Source organism: Microcaecilia unicolor, chromosome 4 (genome assembly GCF_901765095.1).
Source record: "Microcaecilia unicolor chromosome 4, aMicUni1.1, whole genome shotgun sequence".
Taxonomy (NCBI): Eukaryota; Metazoa; Chordata; class Amphibia; order Gymnophiona; family Siphonopidae; genus Microcaecilia; species Microcaecilia unicolor.
The window spans coordinates 59,297,946-59,313,513 of NC_044034.1; the positions used below are offsets into that span (position 1 = coordinate 59,297,946).

The 15,568-nt window shown below is 42.9% G+C and overlaps 1 protein-coding gene across 1 annotated transcript in view; it reads right to left on the reverse strand.

The window, feature by feature from the left end:
- Nucleotides 1–9,508, reverse strand: part of POGLUT3 (protein O-glucosyltransferase 3) — a 28,961-nt gene extending 19,453 nt beyond the window's left edge. The window contains exons 1-3 of the mRNA XM_030200274.1: nucleotides 8,853–9,508; nucleotides 2,968–3,165; nucleotides 343–629 (exon numbers count right to left, since the gene is read on the reverse strand). Of these exons, the coding sequence (XP_030056134.1) occupies nucleotides 343–629; nucleotides 2,968–3,165; nucleotides 8,853–9,060 (693 nt within the window). The 5' untranslated portion in view covers nucleotides 9,061–9,508. The remainder of the gene's footprint in view (nucleotides 1–342; nucleotides 630–2,967; nucleotides 3,166–8,852) is intronic.
- Nucleotides 9,509–15,568: the final 6,060 nt, after the last annotated feature.

Below are 15,568 nucleotides of genomic sequence, written 5' to 3' on the forward strand. Positions count from 1 at the left end.
AGAGCCTATAAGTTATAATCTCCATAGACCTACATAAATCAGTAATAACTTCGTAACTCCATCCACTTAACTTTCAAAATATGTTTAGTTAAATTGTTGATATGTTCCTGTATCCCCACTTCCCATGGAAGGCTCATCTTCTGCATCAGACGTCTATATCTAAATAACCCTGTTCTCTACAGTGAAAACTAGCCCTTCTATAAATGTATGATGCTGCAAAATATGAATTACTGTTCCAGGGATGGATGGAAATGCTAAAATGCAATGTCACACTTGTAACGTTGGCCTACATTTGGTATATCTGAACATACAGAAATGAACTCTGATCAAATGATACTGTACCTTTCTCGCTAATGACAACAAAATTTCATCTGAAAACATTTTGAAGTCAGTGTACTTCCCCAGAGTACGACGGTAGATCTGATTATTTAGGACAGTGTAATGAACAATAGCACCACGCTTTTCAGCGAACCGCTTTGGGATTTCCTTTAACATCCGCTGCAGATTGATGCTGGGAAACGACTCAAAGTCCTTTGTGATTTGATGCTCCTGGGAGGGACAGCTAAGAGCTTTCTGCCAGGCCAAAGGATCCTCTTCAGGACAATCACAGTATTCATGATAAACTGGTCCTAAACAAAACAAGGAATATCCGCTATTGCCTGTTCAGTGAATTGGAGAGCGACTTTTTATCAAAACAGTATCTATCAACCCTGGCCAGTAATTCTCTCACCGAGAACTGATTTGGGTACACATCTCCTGCAAAGAAAGGAGGATGGCCTAATCCATGGTTCCCAAACCTGGTCCTGGAAGCACCCCAGCCAGCCAGGTTTTCAGGATATCCACAATGAATAGTCATGAGCGAGATTTGCATGCCGTGGAGGCAGGGCATGCAAATCTCTCTCATGAATATTCATTGTGGATATCCCGAAAACTTGACTGGCTGGGGTGCTTCCAGGACCAGGTTTGGGAACCACTGGCCTAATCTCTTGGTCTTTACTCTCATTCCTCAAATGCTGCAAGTGGAGCAGGTTTCAAGGATATCCTTAAAGAATATGCATGAGAGATATTTGCATACAACAAAACCTGACCCGCCGCCAACCATCAAGGACCAGGAGTGAAGACCAAGGGCCCTAATTGGTCTTTTTTTTGCCCGTATATCCCTCCTGTGTATTTGAATGGCATCCATCAAGAGTAAAGGTTTCAATCAGGCTTCTGGTATCTGGCAGAAATGAGGTCTAAAGAGCAAAAAGAGAGCCTAGTCCTCCAGAGAATTCCCACTTCAAGAGTTGCCCAATAGATGTAGGGGGTCAGGTCTGCAAAACACTTTTTTTTTGTTAAAATTAAAAAATAAAATGGTATAAAGGTACGGACAACACCTTAAACATTCCTTTGGATTTACAATATACAATAGCAAGTATAAGGGCTGATTATGTAAACTGTATTAATTCCAAAGACAATTTTATCTTACTGAATAAAACGTTTTCCAAGCCATAGTGGCCTCTATATTAAAAACTGCCCTTCTGCTTAGCTAACAGTGAACAAACCCTGGATCTTTTTCTGAGCTTTAATTAAAATTTCACAGATGTGTAAGCTGTTACTCGTTGGTTAAAAGGGAAAGGCACAGGAATATAGTTTGCCTGCTTTGTTTGGTAGAGTACATCAAATGAGAGAAAGGATGAGAACTTTATCTACAGGACCAGTGCAAGTATATCAGCACCTTAGCTAAACCTTCAGCCTTCAACTCTATTCAATTAACTTTCATGCCCCTATGCCCCCTGATTAGATCTTGTTTGATTGATTTTAATAATCAGAATTACATCAACCCCAGTCCTCTCAGAACAACCCGCTAAAAAAAATGTAATTGGACATCACATTTTGAAAAACAGTACACTTTGTTCTGTGGGTGACGCCAGGGTCACTAACAGGGCAGTTCTATAAATTTAGGTGCTGAAATGCAAGGCCTCTGGGCGCCCAGATTCAATTATAGAATAGAGTATAAGTCAACATTTGCATGCCAACACTTAGGAACTATCACTTACGCCATGTAAAACGCAGGTGTAAATGTTGCTCCTTATAGTATTTTATAAGCTGTGTGTGTAAATGTGGGACCCACCCATGCTCTGTCCACATGTACGCTCCCACCCCCCCCCCCCCCCCACCTTGCAGCTGTGTGTTCACTTGAATGGAGACTGAAGTATACAAGACACATATGGTTCAACTTCCCTAGCACCAAGGATGGAATCACTGCCCTAGGACCTAGAGAAAGCCCTACTCTCAGGAAGGACCCAGAAACAGGGATCTAGAGAATGGGGGGGGGGGGGGGGGGGGGGGAGAGTCTGAATCCCTAATATCCAAAAACCTAAGGGTCTGCTCTTCTAGAAGAGGATTTCCCTGTGCTCCCAAAGCTAGGACTAATGGAATTCCAGGATAAATGTCTGCATGTGAGTCTTCACTTCCCACCTTTTGCTGGAAGCAGAGAAATACTAGCTGGTCCCAGGGCTACATCTCTCCTTATACTGGTGATAACATCACTGAATTGTCAGTGTTCTCTGGCTCCACCTACTGTTGGGGAGCATTACTCACTCTCTGGACTGGTCTAGCAGAATGATAAGGAAACCAGTACTTTGTGTTTTATATACAATTGATCTTTGTGATGTGGAGTGGAGGAGTGGCCTAGTGGTTAGCGTGGTGGACTTTGGTCCTGGGGAACTGGGTTTGATTCCCACTGCAGGCACGGGCAGCTCCTTGTGACTGGGCAAGTCACTTAACCCTCCATTGCCCCAGGTACAAATAAGTACCTGTATATAATATGTAAGCCGCATTGAACCTGCTATGAGTGGGAAAGCGCGGGGTACAAATGTAACAAAAATAAAATAAATTGCCTTTTATTTGGTTGCACCTTGCTTTGAGCACAACTTGCATTAAGGTGAGTAACAAAACTTTAAAATTAATAGATGATGAAATTACCTTTTAAAATGTAAGGAGACTGCGCCACATGTTTCTCACCGTAAAGCACCTCAATCAAGAGCCCTTTCTGGATGGTGCCATACATCCGATACCGCATAAGGAATGAACCATCATTTCTGTCCAGAGGGCTAGGCGAATGGATCCTGATGTATTCATTTGGCGAAAGTGCTTTGATTACCACACTAAATGTCGATTTTCCTTTTTTTTTATTTTGTGAGAAAAAGGAAAGTGTAATTAACATAAAATTCCTTTTACAGCTACTATTTTTTTATGAGAGCGGCATTCTAAAGAGCAAAACAGAGACCATAAAATGTGCACATTAACTCTCATCTGCCATTTGGATACCCAGTCTTCCAACTTCCTAAGGTCTTCCTACAATTTTTCACAATCTGCATGCATTTTAACAACTTTGAATTGTTTTGTGCTGTCTGCAAAATTAATCACCTCACTTATCGTTCCCATATCCAGATAATTAATAAATATGTTAAATAGTATCAGTCCCAGTACAGATCCCTGGGGAACTCGACTATTCACCCTCCTCCACTGAGAGAATTGGCCATTTAACCTCACCCTCTGTGTGCTATCCATCAACCAATTCCTAATCCACAACAGAACACTGCCTGCTATTGTATGGGTCTTAAATTTTCTCTCGAGTCTCTCACGAGGGACTTTGTCAAACACTTTCTGAAAATCTAGATACACTACATCAACCGGCTCACCTTCATCCGCCACAGGATCCATCCATCCATCTAGCCTAGTATCCTGTTTCCAACAGTGGCCAGAAAAGGTCAAAAGTACCTGACAGAGACCCAAAAAGTAACAAGATTCCATGCTACTTAAACCTTAGGGATCAGCAGTGGTCCATCTGAATAATGGCTGAACCTTTCCTTCAGGAATTTGTCCAAATCTTTTCATAGCTGCCGAAAAGGTCCCTTAGATGGCCTCTAACAGTCTATCATGTGTCTCTGTAAAGCACTCTGTATTCCTGGTAGCACTGTTCAAATGATCATAATACACATCAGGCAATATACTGCTGCAAGACAGGTTCTCCCTAAAAGACACAAACCAGACTTTCTCCTGGAGTAACTGGTGCTATCTATCAGATACAGAACCGCCATCAATTTGATGAGTATCCCTTCTAAATTTTGAACTGGTGGCAGTACCCTTTTTCCTTGGTGTAATCTATGGCCATACCACAGCTAACAATGAACTATTACAGAACGGCAAAGATGTATTTGATCCAGATCTATACAGTGCCAGCATCCTCCTAAAAGCATGTACAAGTGAAACATGAAAAAGAATGTAAATTAAACAAATCTCATGTTTGCTGAGACACAGTGTATAAATTAGGAGCAATAAGAGTAATTCATAATCAGTATGTAAAATAGTAAGTGAACCCTTAAGCCTCCTTAGGAAAATTAATGAGAATTAGGTGTTTAAATAATTGAGCAACAACTAAAATCAGAGCAAAGCTGCACAACTGAGCTTGGGCATTCTGTCCTATATAAATGTCTAGACTCATACCACAATCAAAAGAATTTTCAGAGGATCTATGAAAAAGAGTAGTTGATGTGCTTATCTGCTTGGGTAGTGCTAGACCATTTCTAAGCATCTCGATCCTATCCGTCCACTGTCATTCCACAAATGGAACAAGTGGAAAAAGCATGCAAAGTATGGCTCATATAATTCTTTCCAATCACTCTGTATGTGTGTCTATCTGTGTGGTCTCTGACCTGGAGGGAAGAGGACTTGAATGGATTGGAGTAGTATCCAAACATTCCAAGTGTGATAACATATCTAACCACTGGATACCACGGTCAACACATTTCAAAGGATGTCTTTCATAGTTTAACCCAGCACAGTGTACCATTGTGACATGGCAAAAGATATTATTGTGCTTCTCCACCACTAAGCCACAGACATAGCAAACAGTTCACATAGTAGGTGTCATTCTACATAAAAACCATTAAGAAAGCCATATCAAGTTTTCTTTCTTTTCCATGATATTTTATTGGTTTTAATATAGTGTTAACAACATAGAACAGTAAAGAAAAAGGCAAAATATGATATTGCATAACAAAGAGAGTGTGCCAGGGAGATGTACAAAGATATCTACAAAAACAAAATTACCCTTAGTAGTAATTATCATCTAATTTGTCTCAGCAGCAATTGAAGCTAAATATGAAGCAACTGGAGACCATAAAACATTTGTCTTAATTATTGAGCCTGTAAGACTAGCTGAAGACAATTCAAGTTTATGATATAACAAAACAGATTGCCACCAAAAGTGTTCGTTTAGTAACAAAGAATTTTTCCAATTAGTAAGGATCATACGCTGTGCTACTGTAATTAGAACCAGGTTAGTATGGAAGAGGACAAAGGCAGTTTGAAAGAAGCAACTCCCTAACTGCTATGCATAGGCGGTCGGTGGCCCAACTGTTTGGGGAGGCTAAAGGGGGCAGGGTTGGGGGGTAGAGCTTAAATCCATAATTGGCTGATAACACAGAAAAAATAAAAATAAGTCACAATTAATACCTTTTATTAAATTTAGATATTAGATATGTATCATATGTCAAAGAATAAAGTGTTGCTCAAAGCATATGCTAACCACAATCGCTCAACTGCAAAACACTATGCACAACTTTTCCTTCTTCCCCCCTTTCCCTTAACTGGTAAATCTCTCTAACCTCCATTCATCTTCTATCTCTTCACCTTGCTACCTATCAATCTCTCCCTCTCTCTGTCTCTTCTTTCCTATCTCTCTCAATCTCTTGTTATATCTTTTTGCACTCTCCAAGTCTCTCCTCTTTCATATCTCCTGCTGTGTTTCATATCTCTCCTCTGTTCAGGACTTGGATCAGTGAATAGCCCTAGTCCTTCTTTGTCTGTCACATTCTCTGATTAGTGGCACTGTCTGCGTGAGAGCGGACTTGTCTCTCTGCCTTACCTCTGGGTAAACTTGTACCAGATGCTCCCTTGCTGCTGCCTCCTGCCTTCTTCTGCTCTCATAATCCAGCCTGCAGCTGCAGGGGGAAGTAGTTAGTGTCAGTGTGGGGTTAAGCTGCAGCCGGATGCTGAGACAGGGAGGTTATGCCAAAAGAAGCTGGCATTGCAAGGAGCAGCAGGCTCCAGCCTTCCCTCGCATGGTTCTGGCCTCGCGGAAACAGGAAATACGTCAGAAGAGGGCGGAGCCATGCGAGGGAAGGCTGGAGCCTGCTGCTCCTTGCAATGCCGGCGCCGCCCGCTCCAGGAAAATTACAATATTTTAAGGTAGGGCTTAGGGCGAGGGCAGGAAGGGAACGGGCTATTGGGCAGCTGAGGGGCGGGCACTCTGGGCAGACGTGAGATGATTGATGACGGGGGGATCGGGGGATTTGGAAGATGGCAGGAAATGGCAGCTGAGGGCAGACGGGGAAGCCTGCAGCTCGCGGGGTGGGGGCAGCGGTTGGGCTGGGGAGGCTATACCGGGCGCATATGCTGCTATGTTTCAATGTATCAGAGTTTGTATACTGGAGAAGCTGGAACTATTTCTCTGAATGAAATGAACTTGACCATTTTGGGGGAAGAGCTTTATTTCTCTGGAACACCTAGTCTGATTTCAAACTCAATATGTCTTTTCAATGGTTTTCCTGCATGCCAAGTCTGATACCATTCCAATTATTTTTTTAGAGTTAATTTGCCCCAGACAGACATTCTCAACAACTTAAGTATAATTTCTTCCCAGCATTTGCTGGGCTGCAAGGAATACAAAGCTGAGGACTATGACGACTCTATGCAGGTGTGATCATCCTCCCCAAATTATCCCAAAAGAATAGACAAAAATCATCCATAAAGTCACAAGGAACCCAAACAACTAAGGATCTGCAGGCTTCTGTTGCTGTAGTAAATGTGAGGGTTCATGGGTCAGCCATCAGGAAAAAAAAAAAAAAAAGAATACAGTGTTCAATTCTGGTCACCGCATCTCAAGAGATATAATGGAATTAAAAAGGTACAGAGAAGAGTGACAAAAACGATAAAGGAGATGGGATGACTTTCCTATGAGGAAAGGCTAAAGTGGCTTGGGCTCTTCAGCATAGAGAAGAAATGGCTGAGAGATATGACAGAGGTCATGAGTGGAATGGAATGGGTGGACGTGAATCACTTGTTTACTCTTTCCAAAAATACTAAGACTAGGGGGCACACAATGAAGCTATTAAATAGTACATTTAAAACAAATTGGAGAAAATATTTCTTCACTCAACGTGTAATTAAACTCTGGAATTCACTGCCAGAGAATGTGGTAAAAGCAGTTAGCTTAGTAGGGTTTAAAAAAGGTTTGGATAACTTCCTAAAAGAAAAATACATAAGCCATTATTATGATGGACTTGAGGAAAATCCACTGCTTATTTCTAGGGAAAGCAGTATAAAGTCTATTTTACAGTTTTGGGATCTCGCCATGTACTTATAACCTGGATTGGTCACTATTGGAAACAGGATACTGGGCTTGATGGACTTTCGGTCTGTCCCAGTATGGCAACACTTATGTTTACAGAAGAATAAGTAGGAAGAAATATCTGCTCTCTAAAAAGAACATTGCTGCCTGCCTCAAGTTTGCTGAACACCATGATAACTCATACGAGTCAAAATTTGAACTTGTCAGTCACAATTACAAAAGTTTTGATGTCTGAAAAACAAGCCCTACCTTCCAAAGTAAGAATCTCATCTCAAACTATCAAGCATGATTGTGGAGGTAGCATAAAGAGAAATCGTTTTCCTTTATTGATGACAACATGAGTTCTGCTTTACATCAGAAAATGCTAGAGGAGAATAACAGGCCATCTATTCATGAGGCAAAGTTAAAGTGGAGAAAGACTACTTTAAATTTACTACAGAGTGTTTTGAGCTGGCCAGGTTAGCTTGACGGAGTTTAAAAAGGGGTTAGATAGATTCCTAAAGGACAAGTCCATAGACCGCTATTAAATGGACTTGGAAAAATTCCGCATTTTTAGGTATAACTTGTCTGGAATGTTTTTACGTTTGGGGAGCGTGCCAGGTGCCCTTGACCTGGATTGGCCACTGTCGGTGACAGGATGCTGGGCTAGATGGACCTTTGGTCTTTCCCAGTATGGCACTACTTATGTACTTATGTACTTATCCATATTGAAATGTTGTGGGCCTGAAGTGAGTTGTTCATATCAGGATGCTCTCAAATATGAGACCTGAAATATTTTGGTATGAAAGAGTAAGCAAAACCTCAAGGGCAATGTGAGAGGCTGAAGTTATTGTTGCTTGTGGAGGTGCCAACAGTTACTGAATGAAGGGGTTCACATACTTATTTTCACAGAAATATACTTATTGAGTCTGTCTGTTAAATAAATAATCAAGATATATCCAGCTTATCTGATTTATTGGGGTGTTCCCTTTTTACTCTGCGCTCAAGATTTAGATGATTTAATCATCTTTTGAATTTAGGCTTAGTTAAAATTAACAGACTATTTTAGAAGGTTCACAACCTTTCCACTACATATGAAGTTTTAGGTTTGTTTTTCAATACCTCTGGTGGTTTGTTCCTTTGGAGGATTTTGGGTGCTGCCCTGATTTACAGATCACACAGAAAGTTATTTTATTTATTTACATCATTATTATTATTGTTTGTGCAGCGCTGCGTCCGCCTTGTAGCACTATAAAAATGCTAAATAGTAGTAGTAGTACATCACGTTTTAACCTATAAAGGGGTACAAAGGTCAAAATTTTCACCCACAATCAAAACAAGGTTAAAATTGAGTTCAGCCCCTGACAATGGAAATTCTCTGCCTCCCTAAGTTCTTTTCAGGGACTGACGCCGGCCCTGCGGGCATAATATTGATATAGGTCATGTATGTGTAGGCAAAGCGGCTCCACAGTACCTGGGGAATGCGTGATATTGTGGCCCTCTGCATTCACCGCCTGGATGTAGAAGTAGCGGACAGGCAGAACGATCTCAGCCTGCAATCCCGGTCCCCACACCAAACTCCTCTCTGCACTGACGGGCTCTGCGGCTGCAGCTCCCCGGCTATGAAAAGGAGCCTGCAAGAGCGACAACAAAACGGCCAAGTGCAAACAACAAAAGGTCATTCTGCCGGCAATTAGCAACTACTGTAACTAACCTTTCCCTGCACTCCAATCACTGTTTGGCGCCCTCTCGTTACCGTATGCATCGGCATCCAAAAGAAGGGTGAGCCACCCGGACCCTTTCCCCACCAGCTTTTGTTTCGTTCTCTGGTGCAACTGTATTAAACAGCTGATAAGCAGATGCGGTACCACGTGGACATCAGCAGCACGTTAGCACTGAGCCGGTCAGATCACTGTAAAAATATAAGAGCGCTGCCAAATAAGCGGTCTCCCCACCCAGTTCTTTTTTACAGTCGTGAACGGTATGTTTTTTTTTTCACCTTATTATTACAGACGAGCCACAACTCTCTACTTTCTCCCTTCCCCACATCCAGTCTATTGCTCCCTCCCGTGTACTGGGATCAATGGTGGGTGGTATCTGGGGAATGAAGGAAGGATGGTGACGACGAGAGTGAGCCCAGCCACATTCTTCCGCGCAAGCGCGCCAACAAGGAACTCTATACTGCTCTGCTTCCGCTGTGATTGCGCAATGCTCCGTGTATGGGTAGTACGTCATTGTCAAAGGGGTGGAACTGCCTGTGCCTGTACAAAAGAGACACCGACGTCCTGCAGGGGACTGAAAAAGAAAAAAAAAATGCTGTTCTTGTCCGTATTGGAATACTATTGGTCATGCTTTTTTTTTTTTGGGGGGGGGGGGGGGGGTGCAAAGTACTGGCGTACCACGGGGTGTTTTTACTTAGTCATGCCTTACCTTTCCTCCCCCCCAACTCGTATCACATTACAAAGAGCCCATCTATCTATCTGTCTTATTTATTTAACGGTATCTTCTATTCTAGTGCTTCGCTTCAGGCCCCTTCCTCATTCCTCCCCCCCCCTCCCCCAACGATAACTAGTGTTGCAAAGGTCTTGCTACACTACAGAAAGCTCAGAGCTTTGTCACAAAAATTTTAAAGTAGGCCTAAAAACCAACCTTTTTTTTTCAATTGTTTTTGAGGTGGTATGAAGATTTTGGGGACAGAGACTAGTTCGCACTCTGACTCTTTCCCTTGTTACTTTGGCATGAATGTTTTATCTTTTCTTTTAAAGAGGGAGTTCTTTTCATTCTTTTGCTATGAGTTTTATTATACATCGCCTAGCCTTGGCTTGTCCACTGGGACTACCAGGGATTTTTTTTATGGAGAGGGTCAGGAGCTGTTGGGGGGGGGAGGGGGGGATGAAGGTCCAATGGACCACTGGGATTTTTTTTTGGTTCCTTGGGGGAGGGGGGGGGCTGGGATTAGGATCTGCTGGAGCACCAGGGAGTTTTAAGGGTGTGGGGGGGGGGGGGGGGAAACATTGCCGGGACAGACACACAAGAGCTGTGCTCTTGTGGGCATGCGCCAGGAATGTTCAGACCCTTTTATCAACTAATGCTCAAAAGTAACAGCTTGCATAGAATGTGAATGTTGTTCGTTTTGAGCATTGGTTGGTAATTCTGACTCGGTGTTGAGTGGGTGTTTTTACAGCACTATTCTCTACAGCGCCGGAGTTTTGTGTATTGGCCCCCAAGTGTGTGAGTTCTTGGGATTAAAGAGAATCAATAGGTGTCACAAGATTCTTCACTTCTCGTGCCCAGATCAGAAGCAAATGCGGGCGCTAAAGGCCAGTAGCACGGTACTAGCGCCTGCATTTGCTCCTGCCCGATGATCAGAGCCGGTGAGCGAGTGTAACAATGGACTCACCAGCTCAACGCAATGAACATGGAAATGCATGTTAAACAGGGCATTACCTATTCCTCAATGCTCAGCAGGCAGCACGCCAAACATTGGTGCTGGTCCCACAGCAAACCCTATGGCAGCTCAGGCCCCTCAAACCCCCTCCTCCCAAAATCTATGAAGGCCCTGGTGATCTAGTGCTCCCCTAAGCCCCAACATCCCCCCCACAGGGGGGGGGCAGGAGGTCTGGTGGACCTTCATCTCCCCAATACCCCCGGTACTGCAGTGGACTTCACATAAAAAGTCCCAAGTACACATCTCACTGTTACCCCCTTATATTGTATGGTGAGCCTTCCAAAACCCACCAAAAACCTACTGTACACCACTACAATAGCCCTTATGCCTGCAGGTGTCACTTATATTTATTTTTATTTTATTTATGCATTCTTTATACCAACCAAAATGAAAACTACAATCGTAAGCCATCACAAGTCTCAAATGAATTGTAAAGTGTAAACCAATATAATCTGTAAGCCACTTTGAACTGGAACTTGTTTTTGGATAACAATGGGATACAATTGTAGTTTTCATTTTGGTTGGTACTTAAAAGGATAGTTTCTGATTAGTAATGGAAATGGACATTAATAGCTAAGTTATTTGATTGTATAATTTTTATGTTTCAACAATTTTTATTTTAGATATAACTACATATTAACAAACATTTACTTTCACAGGATACATACAATTGAGTTCCACATCATTTGCTCTTATTCCAAAATGTACTGCTAAGATCCCCTAAAGTGATGTGGTTCCCCCTTCTATTTAATCTACATATTTCCATTCCTTAACCCTTATCCTCCCCTCCCCTAATCCCCTCCTCCTCATCTCCCTCCCCCCTCCCGTCAGCCCTCCCAGTAACCCCTATATGCCAAAACCCACTTCTGTCAGCGTATAGTGTATGATTATAAAGTATTAACAATAAGACTACGTCCTTTCTGTGTCATCTTATCTAAGTAGCATCCCCATATTTTAAAGAATCGAGTTTTGATTGTATAATTTTTTTAAGAGGTATGTTTTCAGTTCTTTTCTAAATTGAAGGTAGTTCATTATGCTTCTTGTGATCTTGGGTATTGAGTTCCACCATTTGGAGTCCAGATAGTTAAATCCGGCCATGTAGATAGATTTGTATGTTATGTTTCTGCAGTTGGGACTCTCTGTTATTTGCTTTTCATTCAGCATGTTATTGCTTTCTATTGAATACATATCTATTATCAGTTCTTCCATTTAAAGAAATCTGTTCTGCTACATATCATACATAATTATGTATTGATTCATTTCATTTTATTATATGTCTATAATTTATATATAATACTTTTGGAAATAGGTTTTTATAATGCTAATTAAATTATATATAGTCTATTTACCTTTTGCTTTCTACGTTGTTCGTCTGATGGTATAGCAATAGTATATGTATTGATTTAATCAATATATCAGATTCTATGTTAGAAAATCTGATTTATATTAAGAATGACCAATATTTTTAATATTAAGTTTTTATATTTGTTGTAATATACTTGATTCAATTTGTTTTTATTTAATTTTTCATTTAATTATATATGTGTTTTGTTGTTATTTAATAGACCCCTGATGAAGGTTTTTTTAAAAACCGAAACACGGAGCGTGTTGGGTCCCTAATAAAGTTTTTCTGGAGCATCTCACCCCTTGTCTTGGATTGATCTCTTGAAGTTGTTTTTCCACCTGTTTCTTTTTTTTGTGAAGCCTTAGCAGGCCTCAGACCAGCAAAGGTGAGATAGCAGGAAATCCCCCTACATTCCCCTGATTCTCCAAGGACAAGCAGGTTGCTTGTTCTCACTACTGGGTTGACATCCACAGCGGCCCGGGAATAGGCAAATTTTTGCCAGCAAAAAACTCAAAATCTTTGCAGAGCCCTCTGGTGCGTGCACCACGCATGCGCGGCAGTCTTCCTGCCCGTCGCGTGAGCATTCCTACTCAGTTTTTCTTTTTCCGCAGTGATGTGCAGTTGGTTTTTGCCTCTGCTCCTCGCAGGCCCGGGAACTTTGTGGAGCCTTCTCGTCCAATTTCTGCTTTTTCATTTAAAAAAACAAAAACGAGTTTCCTTTATTTTTGTTTTAGGTTTGGCCCATTTGAAGTTTCCTTTCATTTTTCGTCACGGCCGAGTTTTTTCCCACATTTTTGTGTCCCTTCTTTTGACACAATTGCGTCGTTTGATTTAGCCAAAGCCGTTTTTTTCTTCCATGTCATCGAAGACACCCAGCGGCTTCAAGCGCTGTACGCGGTGCAACAGGACTATCTCTTGGCAGGATACCCATACGTGGTGTCTCCAGTGTCTTTGGCCCGATCACGTTCCTGCCGTTTGTTCTTTGTTCCAGCACATGCAAAATCGGACCCAGATATTGAGAAAAGTCCAACGGGAGAAGCTTTTTCGAGATCTGTCTGGTCCGACATCGACATTGAGGTTGATGACATTCTCAACACCGAGGTCATCGCTGGGAGCAGTGAGGCATCGAGTGGGTCTCCACCTGCCTCTGCGCCTCCTGTTATGCAGGCCCCCTGGGACCGACCTTCTTCGGACCTGGCCCTGAGGAGACATGAGGATTCCACGTCTTCCTCTTCAGTACCGAGGAGTCTCGAAGGGCGTCGAGGGAAGCCGAAGAACAGTCATCATTCTCCTTCGAGCATGGTACCGGGAGCTCCAGGGCGTTGAAAGATTCAGCAGCTGAGAGGAGCGCTGTCCCTCTATCCAAGAGGTGCTGATGCATCGGTCATCTGGCAGCCTGACTTCAATAAATCTTCAGTCCAAATCTTTTAAACTTATGTTTAGTGTAGGCTGCATTTCAATTAAAAATTTAATCACAATTAATTGCACGATTATAAATTTTTGATCATGATTAATCGCATGGTTAAAGTTTATCTATTTATTTCCCATTGCAATTCCTTGTAACTCTGGGCAAATCACTTAAATCTCCATTGCCCCAGATATAAAATATGTACCTGTATATAATATGTAAACTGATTGTAACCACAGAAAGGTGGTATATCAAATCCCATCTGTTTTCCATTCCCTAAAGGACTGATAATCTACCTCTCTCTCGCCCCCTGGATCCAACATATATCTCCTTTTCTCCTCCTTCCCCCCCCCCCCCTCCTTCCTCTTCCCCCAGGTGGATTATCTCTTTCTCTCTCCCCTCCACCTTCATAAATAGCAACACAGACTTGGTGGTGAGCAACACAAAGCTCTTTTTGTGGCTTCTGGAGCTTACTGCTTAGCTTCCACTGGTGACCCCTCCAGTTCTGCTTGCAGGTCTGCAGCTCACTCCACTCAAGGTTCGGCATCTGGCTTCTCTCAATTCCCCATTCCCCTCTCCCCAGTCTTTCTTCAAGGTGGTCTTCTGTTGGTCTCTGGCAGTGGTTGCCTGCGATCAGGTACGAAGCTTTCCCTCTGACTCATCCCGCCTATGCAAAAACAGAAAGTGGCATCAGAGGAGGCAGAATGGGTCAGAGAGGGAAAGCTTTGGAGCAGACTGCAGGCAGCATATGTGCACCACTTCGCTACTGGGGACCAACAGGAGACCATTTTAAGGTAGGCTGATGTGTGGGGGGTGTGATGTTGAATCCTGGTTGGAGAAAGATGCTGGATCATGCTGAAGATAGGGGTCAGGTATGAAAGAGAAACATTTGGAGGAGACAGGAGATGCTGCAATGTGATTAAATTCTTTAATTGTGATTAATGATTAGTGTATTAATCACATGGTTAACTGCGATTAATGTGCAGCCTTAGTTTTATGCTGTAAATGCCAATTGTGGGTGTTAAAAAAATGTCCAAACTACTTGCTGATCTAATTCTGTTGATGAAGTTCCCAGGTGAAAAGGGCTTTAGTTTAGAATTCACTTGAAGGTCTCTAGAGACACTGATTAATTGACTCAAACCCAGCTTTGGGAGTATTTGGAGTGCACCACAATGATTGGTTGGCACATGGATGTGTTGTCATTTTCTTGTAGATTGTTATCATGATGGTTAGTGTACACACATCTAATATAATAAAACGCACCGTGAACGTTCTGAAGACAACGTTCTGAAGTCACTCAAACATTACTTGAAGGGTTCGTGGATTCGTGATGTGAAGCCAGCCAGGCTGCCAGCCGTCTCTGCCCCGCCTTTGCGTCAAACGTCATGACGTCGAGGGCAAACGTCATGACGTCGAGGGCGGAAAAAAAAACAAACAAAGCGCAGCATCAGGGAAGGAGGCGGCGCTCCCGACGTCTCTAGCCTTCCCTGTGTTCCGCCTTCTTCTGACGTCAAGGGTGACGTCAGAAGAAGGCGGAACACAGCGAAGGGAAGGCTAGAGACGTCGGGAGCGCCGCCTCCTTCCCTAACGCTGCGCTGCTGGAACCGCCGCCATGGAGGTAAATTAAAAAAAAAAAAAAAAAGGATGTTGGGGGGAGAGAAGAGGGTGGGCAGTTGAACAATGGGAGCGGGAGGGCAGAGGAGAAACGACAGCAAGGATGCGAAGGGAGGGGGAAGAAGAGGGCGGGACAGGCTGGGACATGGGAGACAGAAGAGCATGGATGCGAGGGGGGATCATGGAAGGGAGAGAGGGGAATTGCTGGAAAAGGATGAATGGAGGGGGCAGGGGACAGAGAAGCATGGATGGGCATGGATTGAGATGGCAGGGCTCAGGGAGAGAGGGGAATTGCTGGAAATGGATGAATGGAAGGGGCAGGGAACAGAGGAGCATGGATTGGGAGGGCAGGGCTCGGAGAGAGGGGAATTGCTG